General features: G+C 41.6%; 1 protein-coding gene across 1 annotated transcript in view; it reads left to right on the plus strand.

The window, feature by feature from the left end:
* The first annotated feature begins 4762 nt into the window (after positions 1-4762).
* galnt2 (UDP-N-acetyl-alpha-D-galactosamine:polypeptide N-acetylgalactosaminyltransferase 2) overlaps positions 4763-21666 on the plus strand; it is a 66330-nt gene continuing 49426 nt past the window's right edge. The window contains exon 1 of the mRNA XM_083760054.1: positions 4763-5194. Within this exon, the coding sequence (XP_083616180.1) occupies positions 5099-5194 (96 nt within the window). The 5' untranslated portion in view covers positions 4763-5098. The remainder of the gene's footprint in view (positions 5195-21666) is intronic.

Raw genomic sequence — 21666 nt, forward strand, 5'->3', positions numbered from 1 at the left:
TGTTTTCATGTTACTTAACTGACTGAAACTCATGTCACAGTGTGCACAGTGGAAAGGTTTTTCTCCAGTGTGAACGCGCAGGTGTTTCTGTAAATTACATAATGCAATGAAACTCTTGTTGCACTGCGTACAGTAATAAGGTCTTTCTCCGGTGTGGAGACGCTGGTGTGTCTTCAGAGTACCTGACTGTCCGAAACTCTTGTCACAGTGTTTACAGTGAAAAGGTTTTTCTCCAGTGTGGATACGCAGGTGTTTTTTCACATCACTTGATACAGTGAAACTCTTGTCACAATGTTTACAGTGGAAGGGTTTTTCTCCAGTGTGAATACGCTGGTGTTTCTTCAGGTCATGTGATACAGTGAAACTTTTGTCACACTGCTGACAGTGGAAAGGTTTTTCACCAGTGTGGATACGCTTGTGTCTCTCGAGGAGACCTAACCTACTGAAACTCTTGACACACTGTTTGCAGCTGTAGGTTGTCTTTCCTGTGTAACTCGTCTTTACTTCTCCCTCATTAGCTACATTCTTGGTAAACTGTTGATGACACTTAGATTTTGGTTCATCTGTCTCTCTTTGTTTCTTTATTTGCTGACAGGCTGCTGAGGGACTCTGTTCATTCCTCAGTGTTGGGCAGTAGAGGTTGTTGTGGTGTCTCTTGATGTGTTCATGGAGGAAGGCACACGAATATGGACACTCTGAATATGAGACCTGAGAGTCTCCTTCCATCATGAAATCTGATGCTATACACTTCATTGATGTGAATGAGGTGTATGTCTGAGATTGAAAACCTTACAGTACCTTACACTATGTATACAACTAACTCTCTCTTTCGGACGAAGTGGCGGTCTAATTACCATTTCACACCTTATATGAGCTGACCAGAGCCAAGTTGCCATCCATGCTTAACAACGCCAATTTGCACAGGCATTATACTAACCTTCCTATCTGCACACAGTTTGTCTCTTAAATGGCACTGGATCCACTTTGTCTATTGCGCAGCGAACGACAAGCTAACAATCATCATTCTATAATAAGCCACTAGGCTAGATCACAGAGCTTCACAAGATGTTTCTAAAACATGGTAAATGTATTAGAAAGGCCGGCACCAAGAGGGCTCACTCTGTCCTAATATTAAAATCACACTTGTGTGAAGTGTGTGATGGCTGCCACACGATTGCAGTGTTATTGTATAAAATAAGATGTATTTATATTGGCCACATTGTGTACGTCTCATCCCGTTAATGTTTGTTTAACTGCTGTAAACTAACAAGTCCATAGGCTTGGCTGTCATTCGATTTTTGTTAAAAGTGCTCTAAACAAGTCCATAGACTTGGCTGCCATATGACATAATTTCAAATGCCAGGCATTGGAGGGGCTAGCGCCCCTCAAAAATATTGTATGGGAAAGCATATAGACAGACAGTACATACATTTGTAGAATCAGAGACTTCTTCATTTCTACAGTAAACTAACTAAGACAGTTGGCAGAACAGCCCTAGTTTCTGGTGTTTCCATAACAAATTTAGAAATAAAACTCATAACAGTTATTATGAATGGAGATACTCCGGCAGAGCAGGACATGTTTGCTGTCTCCCCCTCCGCCAACCTCAGAACCTGTTGGGATTTCTACACTCTAAGCCGGCCAAAACCACACAAATATATCCCTGTATAGTTAGTTAGTAGTTAGAAGAGTATAACTATTATAGACTATTACTCTACTAAAACAAAAACAAACTGAAAAAGCTCTTCTGCTACAGTTAAAGGTATTAAATAGCCACTAAAGAAGATGAATGCATGCTTTAATTGAATTACTGTAAACACGGTGGCCCCAAAGCTGGTCTGCTGTTTAAATAAAACATGAAGAATCTGTCTGAATACCAATGATTATGTGGCTGAAAGCTGGTTATTTGGCTTCAAGTTTAATCAAAGTACATACAAGTACACCTTATAGACCTCGCCCTTTAGGGCAAGGTCACATCCGCCTGGATGCATGCATGCATCCGCCTGGGTGACGGCTGACTGTAGACTTCTGGGCAAGCGCTGGCGCTTTGGCATGGGGGGTCAGATCAACATAATGGAATGAATTCTGTACTGAACATATATGGAGTGGGTTTTGAGTGTACAGGGTTTGATGAGGTCAGATCAACATATGGAATGTCAGAACAGGAAGGACGGGTGGGGTAGGATCAACATAATGGAATGTCAGAACAGGTCAGCCCACTCAGCTCCATATATGGAGATATAAGGGTTTGAGGTCAGATGTAGATTGCTGGCTGGCTCCATACTGTATGCAGATCTAGGTGATGATCCAGTGTTCTCCATGTATGGTTATCCAGGGTTAGATGAGGTCAGTGTCTTTGACCAAAAAATGCTCCTATAGCTGGAACTATTCCATTCCAAACCTGGAGCAGAAACGTGCAGAAACATGCAGAAACGTTCAACAGGAATTAATATCTAATTTCAATTGCAGATGATAGACACACATTATGCACTCACTGTACACATTTATATTTAAGTATTGGTCTAAAAGTATATAGTCAGAATTACCTACCCTGCAATATAGATAGAAAAACAAAGCAGTGTCTCCATTCAGTACAACATTTCCTTCCATAACTGTAACAGTACTGTAGGCAATATAAACATAGACACAGACTCTCTTCAGACTGTATCACGGGGCAGCATTGAATAAACAACAACCACTGTGTGTGTGTATGTGTGTGTGTGTGTGTGTGTGGGGGGGGGGGGGGGTTACATATGTGCAATACTACTGGGACACAGTTTGGGGCATACAGTATAATGTATGTATTGATGGTATTTTGCTCGGGGTTCAGAAGCATGTTTTGTCACGATTAAGATGTAAAATGCCACGGTAGACTGGAGATGACCTTTAGTTTAGGGGCCTCAGTTTGAGCATGCCGAGTTGTGTTTTTATCAAACATTTAAATGACCTTAAAGAAATTGCATACATCAATAGCGGGATGAAGTAATTTTGATATTATTATTCAACAGCATTGGTCAGGTTAGCTGGGACTGTACTCAGATTACAACAGTAAATTCAGTTTAAACAAAACGGTCACTTACTGTAGGTAAAGCACTGACCGGACACGGCACATTAGATTTTAGATCTCCTATTGAAAATGTTTGACATTTTTACAATAGATATTAAACCTATAGGCCTACGGGTACAGCATTAACTTTGAATGAATTGATTCAAATAATTGTCTGCAAGGAGACAATTCTCAAACAAAATTAGATTGTTGCACATTCCTAGATTGATATAAGCATGTGATCCTTGATTGATTGATTGATTGATGTATTCAATCAGTACCGGACCCCAACTCTGGTCGTGTGTGTGTGTGTGTGTGTGTGTGCGTGCGTGTCACTGTATGGTTCGGGTTCACACTATTACAGTTGTTGGTCAGGCTTCAGACGCGCCTCCTCAAGAGACTTATTACTACAGTGTATACGTTGGTCAATCTGGCGCCCCCTGGCGGGCGCCCCCACTTTGGAAATCACTGCTGACTTGACAGTGATGCTGGCAGACAGACTGACGCGCTTGTACACTACTACTCAGAGTCACTCACTACACAGTATTGTATGAACACTCAGATCTGCCTTATATTATGCCAATACTTTGAACGCAGGTATTTTATTTGCAACAGTATTTGCAATTAAGTAAAAGTATCTGGCACCCCCAAAGCGTGAAGCCAGCAGCAGCAGAACGACATTAGTGTTGATAGTGATACAATACATTGTATAAACCACATGACATGACATGTGATTGTGATGACACAATTGTATCATCACGATCACCACCACCACGTGTCATGTGATGCTCAGAGTAGCGGATGAGAAAAAACACTTCAGTCTGGTCCATAGAGTATTAACTATAAGGTCTGGTCAAAACAATGGTCTGCTTCCTGTCTGTGTCTGTCCATGTGTGTTAACTGTTTGTCTGTCCGTCCTGACTCCTGAGGACGGCGTCCTCCACATCCTCCTCAACATAATAGTGCCAGCCAGACAGCTTTCTACACCGGAAAATAAAAGTACCCATGATTAGAGAATAGATTAGAACCCAAACAGCTTCTTCACACATATGCCAATGCCATAGATAATGAACCGTCGTGGTTCTCAAACAAGTTAATCATGTCAGAGTCAGGAGACGGTCTGACCAGAGCCTTAGAAATAGACACGGCTCTGGGTCTGACTGTGGCCATGGACCCCCATTTGATACAATCATATTATCTCTGGACCCATGGTGGTCCGGGCCGGAGTCCGGACCACTAATCTACATCCTCATTCCTCAATCCTCAGCGATAATAACTCTCCGAGGGTGTACTAAAACTAAAAGGTCTCCCCATACATATGGGTCTTTCTTCGTTGGTCCCCTCCCTTTCTCCCCATTTCCTAAATAAAACGGGGTTTCAGCCAGGTATTCAGTAGGTGAGGGTTCTTCTTTATAATCTGTGGAAGGAACCGTCAGCGTCAGCCTTTAACCATTATTTTTGCGTGTGGCACGGCCAGGGCACGGCACGCCACGGGCCCTCCCCTCGCGACACGACGACACTCACTTCGTCGGACGACGGTGTCGTGCGGTCGGGAAAATAGCCGATATCCAAGCTCACGGTTCGTCGCCTCGGCGACGCGACGTGAGCTTGGAGATCTGCTATTTTACGACGAAGCATAAACCAGGCGGCGTTTGATTGGCTCATGGTAGTAGTCGGGCCGGCCTTTCCCCTCTCAACCCGCTGATGTTGGCTGCTCTGCTCTCTGCTTCCTGCTCTTCTCTTCTCCGCTTCTCCTCCACCACCTCCTCCTCCTTATACCTCCACTATTCCTCCACCTCCCCAACAACACCTCCTCCACCGGACCGACCTGCTGCTCGGATAGCCTCACAGTCACAGCACATAGCCGGGGAAGGCGGAGGGCTGACGACCAAGCAAGGACCGACCACCCGACCCGACCGACGAGCGACAAGCACCCGGGCCGCGTTCAGAGCGTCCACGTCGGGCTAGAAAAGGGGATACGTAGCCGCTCGCCTCGCAGGCAGAGGGGGAAGAAGACGGAGCTATTATAGGACGCTTCCAAAACGGACAGAGATGAGAAGGAAGTCGAGGATATTGTTGTGTTTTGCCGTGCTCTGGGTGCTGGGGATTGCATATTACTTCTACTCGGGGACAACGTTGGGTCGAAAGGTAAAGAAAAAAGGATTATTATTCTCTAACGTTCTGTTACAGTGTGTTCTGTTGCTTTGATTTTTTCTTTACCAGGAAAAAGAGGAAGCCCAACAATCGTACCGTGCCACTGGCTTGTTCTAGCATTATGAAATATTCTTTAAGTGAAGTGGTGCTACAAGCGATGCTGCTATACTGGGCAGTGTGTGAGTGACAGAAAGGGCCTGGTTGTTATCAGCAAGCCTGACATTGATTTAGTTGGAAAGCAGAAAAAAAAGCAGTACCCCCAGTGGCCCCCACCCCCTTCATTTCCCCTGGTAACGGTAGTGAATGAAGGGCCTCTCCTCACCAAGGGGCCCCCATGGTGGTAACAGGACTGAATGAAGGGCCTCTTCTTTACCCATGGCCCAACCAACCAACACCTCTTCCTTTTTTCTTTTTCTTTTTACAGCCAAAGATAAAATAAAATAAATGTTCAGTGTTAAATGAACACATAAGATCTTCTTTCAAACCAAAGTCAAGCTTTTTAATTTAGACCAAACCTGAATGTGGTTGCAGCTTTGGGGGGCTTCATGCAGCCTTCTGGTCTGGCGCACGTCATCACTAAACTGTATGTATGCTGAGTAACCGGTTTAAGACACTCATGTCGTATAGGCCTATACAGATTAGATCTATATCAATACTGCAATGTAGAAACACTTTGTTACAAGTAAAACTCGGGTATAAATCAAAATTTACTTGAGTAAAAGTACAAAAGTAATGGCATCACAATAAACTTAAAGTAAAAGTACTCAACTATGTAGCTCTGGTCCATAGCTCTAATAGCTCAAATACACGCATTAGAGTCTAATGCGTGTATTTGAGTTATGGACCAGAGCGATCAAATATGCAGAATGTCCCGTTTAACAAGGTATCGTTACACATTGTGAACTTTTAGATCACTATCAAATAGCCAAAGTTTAAATAGCCGGGCTGAAGAGCTTAATTTATGTTTTGTAATAATAATAATAATTCAAATCTACAAAGTAACTAAAGTTTTTAACTAATTGTATTGGTGTAAAAGTACAATCTTTTCCTATGAGATAAATCATGATGTAGTGGAGTAGAAGTATTGGAAATACTCAAAGTAAAAAACAACAACTTTAAATTCTACTTAAGTACAGTAGCCTACGTGAGAAAATGTTATTAAATGTATATATATAACCTAAAATGTATAATTTAAGTCTTCAAGGACCACAAATCACTCCCTCAAGGTTGTAAGACACCCACCCATCCTATTATGGCCCATTATCAGCAGCCTGCTGTGATTTAAACTAATCAAAACTGTGTTCATGTCTGCTTTTATTTCACTTCTTTCTGTAGTTTTTGCTCCTCGATATAAAAGGTAAAGCCTTTAATCTCTCAATAATGTGGGCCATTTGGACCATTGCCTAGTTTATGCCAGATTAAAAAGTCAATTTTATAATTTGATGTTATCATTTGTGTTATTGTGCAACATCAGCACGTAATGCCAGTGTGTAACATCATACAGACCTATGCACATTAATGTCTGATGTGTGTAAGTACAATTTAGGCATTTAGCAGACGCTCTTAATCCAGAGCGATTTACAATAAGCAACAAAACTAAAAGCATGGCAATACATTACACACATAAAAAGTAGTTATCATAAGTATAGAGAACATACATGATACTACATTACATACTGTAAGAGCTCCTAGTGTGTTGTTTGCTCTTAACTCTCTCTGTGTGTGTGTGTGTGTGTGTGTGTGTGTGTGTGTGTGTGTGTGTGTGTGTGTGTGTGTGTGTGTGTGTGTGTGTGTGTGTGTGTGTGTGTGTGTGTGTGTGTGTGTGTGTGTGTGTGTGTGTGTGTGTGTGTGTGTGTGTGTGTGTGTGTTGCATGCGCGTGCATGCATGCACTTATTCCACCAGTCGCTTGTCATATCTCCTCGACTGTTTGTTTTGCTCCAGCTAAACCACAGCAACCCTTTTACTTTTCCATTAGTGTGTGTGTGTGTGTGTGTGTGATATGCCCTCACACAGCTACTTTTCTCTACAAGCTTTTTGCAGAGTCAGACAGCGTGGTAAATGCAGCCTTGTGAACAGCTGGTAGTGACTGTGAGGTCACATAATGGAATAAACGGAAACACAATAGTAGCTACTAATAATAATGATGATGAATGTCATAATGTACTGAATCATTAAGGCTGTGATCAGCATATCATGCTGGATCTCTGCCAGGCTGACTGGCAGAGAAGATCTGATGGGTTGAACTGACTGGTAACTTTTGAATCAAAGTTGTTTTACCAACCAGTGGTTCCCAAACATTTTCAGGATACCCATTGTTTTAAGATAAAAATCCAATTGATTAGGATTAATCCATTGATTAGGCCATGGACCCCCATTTCATACAATCATATTATCTCTGGACCCATGGTCATCCTGGCCGGAGTCCGGACCAATAATCTACATCCTCAGTCCTCAATCCTCAGCGATAATAATTTAACTCTCCGAGGGTGTACTAAAACTAAAAGGTCTCCCCAGACATATGGGTCTTTCTTGGTTGGTCCCCTCCCTTTCTCCCCATTTCCTAAATAAAACGGGGTTTCAGCCAGGTATTCAGTAGGTGAGGTGACTGTTCTTCTTTTAAAGAACCATTATTTTTGTGTGGCACGGCCAGGGCACGGCACGCCACGGGCCCTCTCCTCGCGTGGGATATCAGAAGTTATCCCCCGGTTATATCAGAGGTTCTCAAACCTTTTCATGTCAAGGACCCCCAAAATGATATGTATTTAGCCGTGGGCCCCCATCTCAAAATAGTCGTATCCAGGGACCCAAAATAATCGTTCCAGTGATCCCCCAGAAGCAAAGATTTTAGTTGAACATCGCTTTAAAATATATATAGATTTTCACACATTTTATGCCCGGCCTTGATTCGGTGAGTCGGTATGCAACTATGCAATGGGTATTGCATACTAGGTTCCCAACTTGCATCGTTCCCAAGTAGGTCAGTGGCCGACGGGCACAGGTCTAGTTATTGAGACATGTACATTATGCAAGTAGCTATAATCTAAAGTGACACAGAGAACCCTTTGATTTTTTTTTGGCCAAGATTACCCTGATTTCTTCCCTCTTCTACACCAAATCTTTGCTGAAAATAGTCGTGTAGTTTGGCTGTTTTTGCCAAATGTTTCCTCTCCTTATATTTGCCAAATGTTTGGCTATTATGACATGAAGCAGAATAGGTTCGCTAGGGTTCATGTTTTTTAATGAAATGTGTGTGTGTGTTCCTTTTTATAGAAGAAGGTCACCCTTCAAGACAAATCCCTGACAAGCTTTCCTGGTACTGGCAATTGAAATAAAATAGAATGAACATTCCTTATTGCTTTGACATTTTAAATGATCTTCTTGAGGCTTTGAGGTCAGATGTTAAAACACTTCAGTGACACTTCATGTGTATATACAATCTAGCTGTGACTGACAGACAGGCAGCAACAGGATACGTATTCCTGTGTAAACAAGGATGTTTAATCATTTAACATGATACGTTGACATACCTGTATGTCCTGCTTAACTATGAATGGCATGCTCTGTAACTTCCACTTACGGTCAATGACATACCTTTTATAGTCACAGTTAAAACTAGAACTGCACTCTGTCGAGTGCATACTTGCTTGTTGCACACTAGTAGGCCATTTAAGTACGCAAGCATTTAAGTACTTTCAACCGCTACAAACTGTCAAATCTCAGTTTGAGGAACGTTTGAAATGTTGAATTATTAGGTTTAACTATTTGCTACCTACCTACTTTATGCATGTAAAAAATTACTTTGCGCCATTTTTCATGCGTATGCACCGTCCCAGCATATTCGATGCGTATGCACCGTCCCAGCAAATCACGTAATGACTACTTGTGCCTGATACGGCAGTGGTGCCAGATTACATACATGTATACATAGGAGCATTACCTTTAATCCTCCCAACACTAAAACATATCGTCATTACGTCACCATCGAAAACCAATTACACTCTGGCATTGGGTCCTTTAATCCACATCTTTATTACGTCATCATTGAGAGCTAGTTATACCAGCTAGTTATACCAGTGCCGGGTGGATTAAAGGAACTGCCTCTATGTATATGTATTTGTAATTTGTAAATTGATTAGCGGTATACTGTGGTTACTTTGCGCCGTATGCACCATCCCAGCATTTTCGATGCGTATGCACCGTCCCAGCATTTTCGCTCATGCACCGTCCCAGCAAATGACGTAATGACTAGTTGTGCCTGATAAAACCAATGGTTTTCGATGGTGGTGACGTAATGACGATATGTTTTAGTGTCGGGAGGACTAAAGGTAATGCTCCTATGTATACATGTATGTAATCTGGCACCACTGCCGTATCAGGCACAAGTAGTCATTACGTCATTTGCTGGGACGGTGCATACGCATCAAAAGTGCTGGGACGGTGCATATGCATCAAAAGTGCTGGGACGGTGCATATTACTTGTCCTGGGCGAAACTAGTATAATAATAATAATGTACTGTTATTAAATGGCATACTGTTATTAAGAAACAAACGGGGATGTGCCGATGAGACATTTTGGCCGATATCAATATACAATCTTTTGCTGTTATGGCCGATATAACCGATGTCGATATGATCACATTCTGCATACAAAAATCACACCCTTGTGAAGTGAGGGGCGCTCTTATCATCATACATCATCTCATTCCGGCCAATCACAATTTGCGTCCTCACCTTCGTCTTCAATGTTTGTGTTTACAGAAGATTACACAATGTTGAGTTTACACAGACACTCAAAGCTGGCCATTCATTGTCAATGGAGCTTGGATGTAGTATCTTTATTAAAAAATGTTCCAACTTGTTGACTCTTTTGAAAGCTTCCCCAGAAAACACTGATATCATTTTTTAATATTGGAAGATACCATGATTTTGAAAACCTTCTTTTGTGTTTGCTTGTTTGCAAAATGATTGATAGTTGTGCATCTGGGATGAAGCAAATGGAACTCAAATTAGATTACAACAGAGAAAAGGGGAAAACGGCGGTAGTGAACGACACTTGCTTTCTATGGGAATTCGCATTTACCTCCCCTTGTGTGGCTCATTATTAGGGATGCACCGATCCGATACTCGTATCGGAGATCGGCGCCGATCCAGGCTAAAATTCTAGATCGGGTATCGGATCGGTGGCCGATCCATTATCCGATCCGATAATTATGTGTAATTACAGTATGAAAACAACTCTACCTCCTCTGTGACACAGCAGTGTAGTATTGACAGTATAACATGTGGAATGCAGCCAGGCTAGCCTGCGCACACATTAACCTGGTCTAATTGTTGCACAGTTATTTAATAAATAATTCAGTGCATTTATATCTGTGTTTGTTACATTTTGTTTTACAAAGTTGGGAAAGTAATGTTTAAGTCAAGCCTTGATGTTGCCTTACACAAAATAATGATTCCAGACTCCACACAGTGAGGCATACAGCTTAATAGGTTATTACGTTTCTTTGTGGGGGGTATCGGATCGGTACTCTGTATCGGCAGATACTGGACCCCCATGTATCGAAATCGGTATCGAATGCCAAAAAGCCGGATCGGTGCATCCCTACTCATTATTATTATTATTATTAGCCCAATTAAGAAAGCAACCAGTTATTCACATATTTTAATGAATGGTGTCAAGGCATTGCACATTTTGGTGGTAGAGTAGTAGAATGAGAATATTGTCCCATGTTCTGTATTTGGGTAATGTGCAGAGTTATGCCTGTCTTCCCCCAGCCAATCACAATGGTGTGATAATCTGTGATTCCAGCACGTCTCAGGTGTGAGTGAGTGTGATAGTGGCGGTAGTGTACAGATAAGGCTGCTGCTTGGCAGCAGACAACCACAGTGACAAGGGACACACATTTAATTAACAAAAACTATTATCACATACGTTTTATTGGAACAAATCTCCAGGCCAGAGACCCGGTACTTTACTCGCATCATTTTTTTTTTTTTTTTAAGATATTTTTTTGCGGCTTGAGCCTTTTATTGATTTTTGAAGGGACAGACAGTAGGCTGACAGGAAACGGGAGAGAGATGGGGGGATGACATGCAGTAAATGCCGTGTCGGGTCCGGGAGTCGAACCCGCGGCACACTGCGACTGGATTACCAGTCCGGTGCCCAGACCGTTACGCTACGGCCTGGGCCCTTTACTCGCATCATTGTGTAGATAATCTAGACATCACCTTGTGGTGTTTTGTGGACCCCTGTGGGACCTCAAATGATTGATAGTTGGGATGAACCAAATGGAACTCAAATTAGAACACTGAGCATTTTACACATGGAATGGGGGTAGTTGTGGCTTAATCCAGTGGTTCTCAAACTGGGGATTTGGGACCCCAGTTGGGTCCCCAAATGATTTTGGTGTGTGCCCAGATGATTAGCGTCATAATATGTAACATTGTTTTCTCACTCAAGAGTAAACAAACCAACCAACTGTATACGTGTATGCAGGGTATCTGCACATATCTTGACTTGCCAAATACCAAATTGTCAAATATTACGTAAGAAAGTGGCAAACCTTGTGAAGTTTAGTCAAACTAAATGTAATGCCTAGGGTCGTGAAAAGTGTGGGAACCCTTGGTGGCTGCCTGGCTGGTGTAGGTTCTCCCACCTTCTGTTGGACCAGATTCTGTGCCAGGGACCCCAATAATAGAAGACTCGTGTTTTTGCCTTGGCTATTCAAAATATCAAATGTGCAAGCTCACAGTGCGTCACTTTGTGCCACACTGCTTCAGTACAAGAAAAATCTTGAAAGTGTGAGAACTACTGATTTTAGATTGTTAGAATCTGCCTTAGGTCTTAATGGGTTAATGCAGCTCCCTGGGAGGAGTTGGGGATTAAAGGTAGGATAAGTCATATTTTTGGGTTAAACTTATAATAATAATTGATGCTATATATACTGTATTAACACATTTTGCTGCATATTTTATATCTTGCCAATATCGGAGGTCAAAATTGTAGAAATAATGGCTGATATATCTGCCAAACCAATCGGTCTGGGTGTCTAGTTGAAAGGTTTCTTTCTTTTTCCCTCACTGTCGCAGTCTTTCTGATGTTCTCCATCATAAAAATGTGATAAAAAAATCTCTAAAAATATATTTATTCTTCAGCGTGGACAAAGACATGCCTCATAGGTAGACATTATTTATCTCATCAGGTACGTGTAACATTGACTTTTGATAGAGTCGTGATCCCATAATATTTGGACAAACGGAACATTTCAACAACTGCTGACTACAAGCATCACTCAACTGTACAGTCAATATTAAAGATTAGATATTAAACACTCACCTTCATTGTCCTAAACACTTTGCTGCTTTACCTCTTTTTAATCTACAGTGTCATAATTAAAGGTTTATGAACACAAAGAATACAAATGACAAGCTCACAACGTGTTGCCTGGTTTGATGGAACATCCACGCCCATTCCACACCATATAAGGCAACAGGAAATATCGAAATGCGTCATCATAGCCTGCACAAATCAGTGAACCACGATGAGCTTGTAGAGCAGTTAATTTTGACAGGCGGGTCTCTGCAGTGCACGGACAGATCTTCAAGCAAACAGCGCAAGTTATATGTCGGCCTATATAATTAAAAACGAAACTTGCCAACTTGGCACGCATTGCTTCACTCCTTGTTAAATGTCAGAACGTTAATAAGTTAACTGATGTTACTTTCTCTGTTTCACATAATGAGAGAAGTTAATTTGTACAGTTCACCACACGACCAAATGCTATATTAAAACTCGGCAATGATAAAAGCCCTTACTGATGAATTGCCATGCACTGCAGGGTTATAAAATCTGATCATTTTCCTTTGGCCTATTTGATTTATTGATTACTGGGGTGATTGATTCCCTGCCCTGCACTGTCGGATTTGGAAAGCAAATATATGGACACAGGACATATTTAATCCACCGGACCATGCGCTTTTGGCTCTTTTTTTCTTTCTTTTGTAATGATTTGTAATGAAAAGAAAGAAAAACATCAGCTACAGTTGATTATGCCCAGTAGCCTACTGAATGATTATGCCACAAATAATGCCACAAATGCATTTTACAGGCCATGCATAGCATGTGATACCATAATCACAATAATCTTTAATCATATTCGGGCTTTTGGAGATAAATGACTCCAGACTCTCAGAGGTTAGGTGCGTGCGTCTGTATTCAGCTGTGGTGCATGTTGATGCTCGTTGTCGTTATGCATCAAGGCAATTATGTTTCTGCACTGCACTGTCAAATAGCCCCCCCCCCCCCCCCCCCCCTTCAGTGACCACCGGTTGACTTGACTTGTTTTATCCGGAGTATTGTACTCGTTTGTTAACGAGTTAACGATTGTTAAATTGACTTGGATATAGTCTTAGACTTGGATTGTCCACAAAGTTGAATAAGAAATCTGTAAAAATCCATTGGTCAATTATTAGATGTCAACTTTATGCATATCTCTGCTGTCCGGAGGAAACCCCAAAATGTAAATTTTTCAGGAAATGGAAAATATAAGTTTTTCAGGAAATTAATAAAACCTTATATTTTTTTAAACGATGCAATACTGCCTCATCAAAGTGGTATTGTGATTTTAGATATTGTCAATTACTTGCATGGGAAGGAGAGAGGTGGTGGAGTTAGCTGTTTTAGCAGACAGTTTGAGGGTCCAATGGAGTTGAGAGGTTTTGTCAAATGTTTTTTACTTTCCATTGGTTCAATATTTTCGAAACAACACACAGACGTAAAGGGTGTTCAATAGCACTGATTTATGGAATAAAATCAAAAACCTCAAAAATGGAGTTATGAGGTTTCCTCCAGACCGCAACGATAGGTAGGGTCCTCTAGTGATGTAACTCCACATTATTTTGTGGTCAAGTAGTGCTGAGCCGGCTGTTCCAGGTGGACTGATGAGCCAATCAGTGATTGACAGCACTGATCAGTATATAATAATTTATATTCGCTCCATAAAATAACATATTTGAAATTTCCACACTGTTAACACTAATTAAGCCTTGGACATGTATACAAGTCCTTTCTAATCAAACCGTAGGAGACCTTGGACGTGTATAGTATAATACACGGCTTATTTAATTATATAAAAAAGCCGATTTAAACTAGGGAGCTCTCCATGGTTTTGACCAAAAGGACAATGTTCTGTCTTCATTTCTGACTTCAGCATGTATCTCGTTTGGACTATTAATGCTTTTAGAGATTTTAGCTTTAGCGTGACCAGCATGAGGTAAGAACGGAAGAGTATGCCTCCCGGTTTTGGGGGGGGACGGAAGGGAGCGGCTTTTCAGAGTAAAATCTGCCATATCTGCTGGCACTGTAGCTTCTTTATTTTGTTTTACTTTTCATGAAACTACAAAAGTTTAAGTTTTCTCAGGGATTTGAACTCTCAACCGGAACCTTGTGGTTTACTAATCTCACCCTCCCCGCCCGGCTTCCCTCCCCCGAACACGGACCAATTGTGTTCGCATAGACGCCTGACGAAGCCAGTTGCACCATGGTGGATTCCAACCCACAACCTCTGCGGTGGTGGGCTGCGGGCAGGGACTTTACCACTGTGCCCTCCGAGCGCATAATGTTGCATTTCTTACAGTAACACAAATCTTCTATTCTGGGGGGTCCTGGCATTAAACTGATTTAGAATGCATTTGTAGAATCGCCTAAACTGTAAATAGTGTGTAAGGAAGAGAAAGAGACGGACTGACTGACAGTCAGACTTGGTGATTGGAGTTTTAAATTAATCTTGTCAACTACTTTTGTCACCAGACAGTTCCCTGTGGAGTCTGTGCAACCAGAGCTGTCTACACTGAATCCTCCTGATTTATACTTTGTTGTGTGCGGGTGTCGCACACAAAAAATAGACAGTCTACAAGCAACGAGACACACTGTGGCTTGTGGGGTTGTACATTAGAAGCATTAAGAAGACATCAAGACAGAGCAAAATAAAACATTATAAAATGACGTTTTAATATAACAGAAAACAAATCTGTCTACAGTACAAATTAAACCGAAACATTAGAACTTTTGTTCTCCCTTTTTGGGGGGGTTTGATTTAACAACACTAAGAGTTGTAGCAGACGTGCCATTTTCTGGGAGTTTGTTCCAGATGCAGGTGCATTAAAATAAATAAACTGAACTGCTTCTTTTCTCATTTAGTTGTGATTCTGGGGACTGAAAGCAAACCTCTCCCAAATGACCTGCAATGTCTGGGATGGTTCATGATATCAACTCAACCCTCTACTTGACCTTTAGCTCTGTACTTGGTTTGCTCTTTTCTCCCTCAAAGAGATTTTCACCAAATCCCTTTGCTGAAAATAGCAGATTTGCAAGCTCAAAACGCCCCGCAACGCAAATACATTGGGGGTCCTTGACATGGAAGAAGTTTGAGAAGCACTGCTTTAAGGGGCCTGTGTGTGTACAGAAAGTATTAATTTGAGCTGCTTGCCTGTCTGCCTTGTCTGTCTTGTTCTGTCCTGCATTTCTACGGTAAAGATGCACTGCAGAGCTCGGCTCCTCTTGCCGTGATCCACTTCAATGCTCTCACCGTCCAGCATTTTGTTTAGTATGTCTAATGTCTGTCTCTTGAACCTCCTGACTGTGTCTAGTCTGACAACCCGGTCATTTACCACCTGTTATTACCACTACCATGAGAAGTTCATGTTTACCATCGTTTCAGCCAAGCTATTTGTGCTAATAATGACAGATGACCGGACATTGGTTGATCGGTTCCAATGTCTATAAACGCTGTGTGCAAGCTGCTCTAGTCTGGAGTCTGGACATCATATTGTTGCTGTCGGGGAAAATCCACTTGTAGTGTTTTTTCGTAAATGATTAATGCCCTAGTTGATCATACTACAGTGCCACACAAGAATCAAAAGTAGCAGATCTGCATGCTCGAAATGCAGAGCGAAGCGACTCGTTTTGAGCTTGCTACTTTCGGCTGCTACTGTTTCAGAATTTGAATCCTGAGAAGTAACAGTTTAGGACATATGAGGTTACCTGGCATGTTTACGATATTCTTATCGCAAACATCGGAATAGAAACTTTAATAACCTGCTAATTGGGTGGAGCTGCTCTGGATAAAGAGTGTCTACTAAATGCATAGAGAATAGTAGCTCTGGTCCATAGCTCTAATGCGTTGCATTTAGAGCTATGTTACTCTCGACTTCCGCCGCTCGCATGAATGCAGACCTGCCTCTCCTCTGTAGCGAAAATAAAAGTTAGTTTTTGCTACTCACCAAAACAAAGGCGGGTTGTGTCATTAGAAAGCCTACTTTCCTTAGTGGGAGCACTCTGAGCCGGTACTTTTTGGCCAAAAGGGGATTTTGTTTCCACCGGGGAAAATAATGCTTTTAGTTACTCCACTGCGCCTTCTACCGATATCCCAGAGAATTGCCTCATAAAGAATATCTTTCCTCCGGTGAAAAAAAATCCCTTTCTGGCCCAAAAGTACCGTTTATACGTGTGGTTGGGGGCTCAGAATGCTTCCACTAAGGGAAGTAGGCTTTCTAATGACACAACCCGCCTTTGTTTCGGTATGGACCGCCTGTGTGGTCTTGTGTGTCTGTGTGTGTGTGCCCCTGTTTTGAAAAAACATTGTTTTAGAGAGATGTTTACATTTAGAAAAAAGATTCATGGTGGGATTAGACACGGATTAGATAATTATTCCTGATTTACATTTAGCTGGTGTCTTGCACCGGAAAATTGCCGATCAAGCCCACAACACATTGTGAGCTTGTAGATCTGCTACTTTTTTTGCTTTAGGCTTACGGTAAAAAAATGGCATTCATGAATTCACCATTCACCAAGCCATTCTTGGTGTGTTGACCCCTTTACATTTCCTCCAAAATCCTCCTAAACCTCAGATCAAATGCCTGGCTACGGTGTGTAGTACCAGCCTTTAAATCTGAGGTGCAAGCCAGATTAAAATTGGCCTCGAAAATTCCCTTGAAGTTTCAAAAGGATCATCTTAACTGTACATTCCAACACCTGCACATGTTCGGATGCGTACTAGCCCTCGCATATACCCATATATTTATTTGGTATTTTTTGTTCCGGTCCATAAATGTATTCGTGTACAAATGTTCTTGTACCCGGTTATTGTTAGTGTATTATTTTGGAGTACTGTTGTATTCTATAGGCTTCTGGAGGTATTGTTTCATGGATTTATTGTTTGGCTGCTGTATAACTTGACATGTACAATTAGTACAGCAGATAATGGGAATGATCTTTCACTTGGTGATACAAGCGTGAAATTTGGCATGAACATGCCTCTGGGTCACCTCTTTAACTTTTTTAACCGAGCCAACGAAAAATCCAATATGGCGGTCATTTTTGAAGATGGCCGCCAAATAAAAAAGGCCTTTTGTGGCGGTTCTGGACAACCATGGGTGCGGCCGACTCGAGACCGGGCACTGCACTCCCTGTGGGTGTGTGGAACGTGTGTGTCGAATTTGAAGTCGGTGGGGCGAACGGTTCTCGAGTTACGTGGATTACAGATGTACACACGCACACAAAATTCGTGCAATATAGCAGATCATTGGAACGGTTGTTCGCTTGGTGATACAAGCGTGACATTTGACATGAACCTTCCTTTGGGTCAACTCTTTAACTTTTTTTTAACCGAGCCATCCAAGAATCCAATATGGCGGTGCTATTTCAAGATGGCCGCCACATCTAAATGTTAGCCTATGTTTACATTTCTTACAAATTTTAGGAAAATTTTCACCATTATAGATAGATAGTTTTTATTTATTTATATATATATATATATATTTTATTCTTTATATATATATATTTTGTTATTACTTTTAGTTTTCATACTGAAAATGGTATCATGCTAATGCTAACTTAATGCTAACACGGTAGCGTGCAAATGCTAACATAATAATGCTAACATGGTAATATGCTAACATGATAATGCTAACATGCTAACGCTAACATGCTAGTGCTAACATGTTAACATGATAATGCCAACATGCTAATGCTAACATGCAACATGCTAACATGCTAGTACTGACATGCTGCTAATGCTAACATGCTAATGCTAACATGCATCAACATCAGCATGTTAGCATGTTAGTGCTAGCATGTTAGCATTAGCATGTTAGCATTAACAGCATGTTAGCACTAGCATGCTAGCAGGTTAGCATGTTATCATTAGCATGTTAGCATTAGCAGCATGTCAGTACTAGCATGTTAGCATGTTGCATGTTAGCATTAGCATGTTGGCATTATCATGTTGACATGTTAGCACTAGCATGTCAGCATTAGCAGGTTAGCATTATCATGTTAGCATGCTAGCATATTACCATGTTAGCATTATTATGTTAGCATTAGCATGCTACCATGTTAGCATTAAGTTAGCATTAGCATGCTACCATTTTCAGTATGAAAACTAAAAATAATAAAAAAATAAAAAAATAATATAAAGAATAAAAATAATATATACATTAAAAAAAAATCTCTATCTATCTATCTATAATGGTGACATTTTTCCTAAAATTTGTAAGAAATGTAGACATAGTCTAACATTTAGATGTGGCGGCCATCGTGAAATAGCACCGCCATATTGGATTCTTGGATGGCTCGGTTAAAAAGGTTAAAGAGGTGACCCAGAGGCATGTTCATGCCAAATTTCTTGCTTGTATCACCAAGCGAACAACCGTTCCAATGATCTGCTATATTGCACAAATTTTGTGTGCGTGTGTACATCTGTAATCCACGTAACCCGAGAACCGTTCGCCCCACCGACTTCAAATTCGACACACACGTTCCACACACCCACAGGAAGTGCAGTGCCCGGTCTCGAGTCGGCCGCACCCATGGTTGTCCAGAACCACCACAAAAGGCCTTTTTTATTTGGCGGCCATCTTGAAAAATGACCGCCATATTGGATTTTTCGCTGGCTCGGTTAAAAAAGTTAAAGAGGTGACCCAGAGGCATGTTCATGCCAAATTTCACGCTTGTATCACCAAGTGAAAGGTTCTCTCACAATATGGCTGTTAGCCGCTGTACTTTAATGTACATGTGTTACAAGGTGTAATTATGTATTCTGCCTCTTGGCCAGTTCCCGCTTGAAAAAGATCTCCTTACAAGGTGTGTGTGTGTGTGTGTGTGTGTGTGTGTGTGTGTGTGTGTGTGTGTGTGTGTGTGTGTGTGTGTGTGTGTGTGTGTGTGTGTGTGTGTGTGTGTGTGTGTGTGTGTGTGTGTGTGTGTGTGTGTGTGTGTGTGTGACTTCAGGCCATATATTAGTGTCTGATTAAGGCCTCTGGTTTCTCTTCGACAAACCATATGGTGATAAACACTGTCTGTGTTTTTTTTCTCTCTTCCTAGTTCCCCGATTTGTCCTCGGCCCCAAAAAATCGGGCATCGGTCAGGCTTTGCTCTTATTTCCCATCCGTCTTTTCTTAGCAGTGTTGCTGCCTGCTGTGACTAATATGTAGTTAGCTGTTGCCCTGAGCCCTGATGATTGTTGTCATTATCATTGTCATTGTTGGTCCCTCAACACAAACACCCGTTTTGGGCTCTCTGCCCTGTAGTTTCCAATACCAGTGATTTGAAGAGAGGAGGAGAACTGCACAGCCTTTCTGACCTTAAAAGGTTGGATTTGATTTAAGTGTGGCACTTTGGGGTGTGGTGTCTGTCATCACAGCCAATTTCCACACCTGTGCCAAAAGCCCTAACTCAGGTGTCTTCAACATTTTTTCACCCTTGGAATTATCCCATTGATTCCTTAGCTGAGATAAAGTTGAAGCAGGGACCCCAACCACATAAAATTGTATTGTAGTCGTAGATTGTAGTTTTTTCATGGATTTTAATCACAGACTTGTTTCCCAGCACTAGTATCTGTAGTATCAGTGTATGTTGGATTCATGTTAGGCTGGAGGAACTACTAGAGGGTCGGTTTCAATTTTCAAACTTCGAGCTGGAATCCAGTGCCAGCTCCCTATTGGTTCACCAACTTATGTTCCCTCGATCCTTGACTCTGTACTTGGTATGCTCTTGTTTTATGCATTGTGTGTGCAATGTGTGAAAGGGGCTGTTGGACCCCAGTCCAGGAGGACTAACTATAGCATCTGACACTAAGCTCACTGTTTCCCAAACAGTCGGTCGGGAGCCATTTGTTGGTTGCGGACAAATCTTTATGGGTTACGACTTACGATTATATACCGGTTAATATTGCATCCTTTTTTGTTTCCTACATTTTGACCTTCAGAATGTCTTTGTTATCAACTGCCAGCGAATATAAATAATACACTGTATTGCACTGTCTGGCACTCATTCATATCTGACACAACTGCTACAGGTGATTAGGTGATATCAATCTGCTCCCTGTGTGGGCCTACTGAGGTTCCATTGGGATTTTCCAGTGATAGCCACCCATTGACCATCAGATTAAAAAGCAACACATATACTGTCCTAAAGGGCAGGGCAGGGTAGTGTCTCTTTTCGTTCTCTCTCTCTGTCTCTTGTCTCTGTATCTGTCTGTCTCTTGTCTTCCGTCTTTTTATCTCTTTCACATCATGTGACATGTAATGTCATGTGACACGCACATAGCCCATAGTCCAGCCTGCAAAGTTTATGAATGATTGACCAGCAGCCACCTGATACAAACATCTCTTTTGTCAACTAAATGGTTCAGATAAAACGTGACCACAGGACCGCAGCGATGCATGGAGTCAAAACAAAGATACCACAGCATGTAAACTCAAGCCAAGGAGTGAAACGTGAGAGGAAAGGGAAATCCACCACACGCACACAGTGAATAAAATAAACATTAGTTTGGGGGGCTTCCTGCAATCATGGAAAAACCTAGAAAAGGTACAGTGAAGATCAAAGGAGGTCACACACCATCCGCATACCATATAAAGGGATAACCTCCCACGGAGCAGCACACCTAAACCGTCCCATGTCTAACCAATGACTAGTCTAAACTAAGTATGCACCCTGTTGGCATTCCCTGAATGGTAGCTTATAGAATAATTATTCTTCACTGGTATTCATGTTTTATTTACCACTTGAACTCTAGGTTCCCATGCCTATTCAATTTAACATTTGTCGAAAAAAATAAGATTGTTTTAAACCACAAAAGAGCTCAATTACAGCACCTTTTTTAATTACTTTATTATTCCAGGGGGTCCCCCAGCACAAGTAGTTAATGTAGCACCACAATAATTTTAACCAGATATTGATAATGTTGAATTTATTTTAACATAAGTCTTCTCTTCTGGGGATCCCTGGCACAAAACACAAGATGGGAAGTCTGCCGCCTGCTGTCTTCGCCCCAGCTTGAAAAATCCTGACCAATCCAATCAGCATTGTATTGGTGGTGATCGGAGCCCCGGTGGTTTTATAATACAATAAATAAAATAAAACAATATACAATCCCTTTGCAAAAACATAGGAACTAATCGTTGCTGC

Source organism: Protomyctophum parallelum (genome assembly GCF_964188405.1).
Source record: "Protomyctophum parallelum genome assembly, chromosome: 2".
Classification (NCBI taxonomy): domain Eukaryota; kingdom Metazoa; phylum Chordata; class Actinopteri; order Myctophiformes; family Myctophidae; genus Protomyctophum; species Protomyctophum parallelum.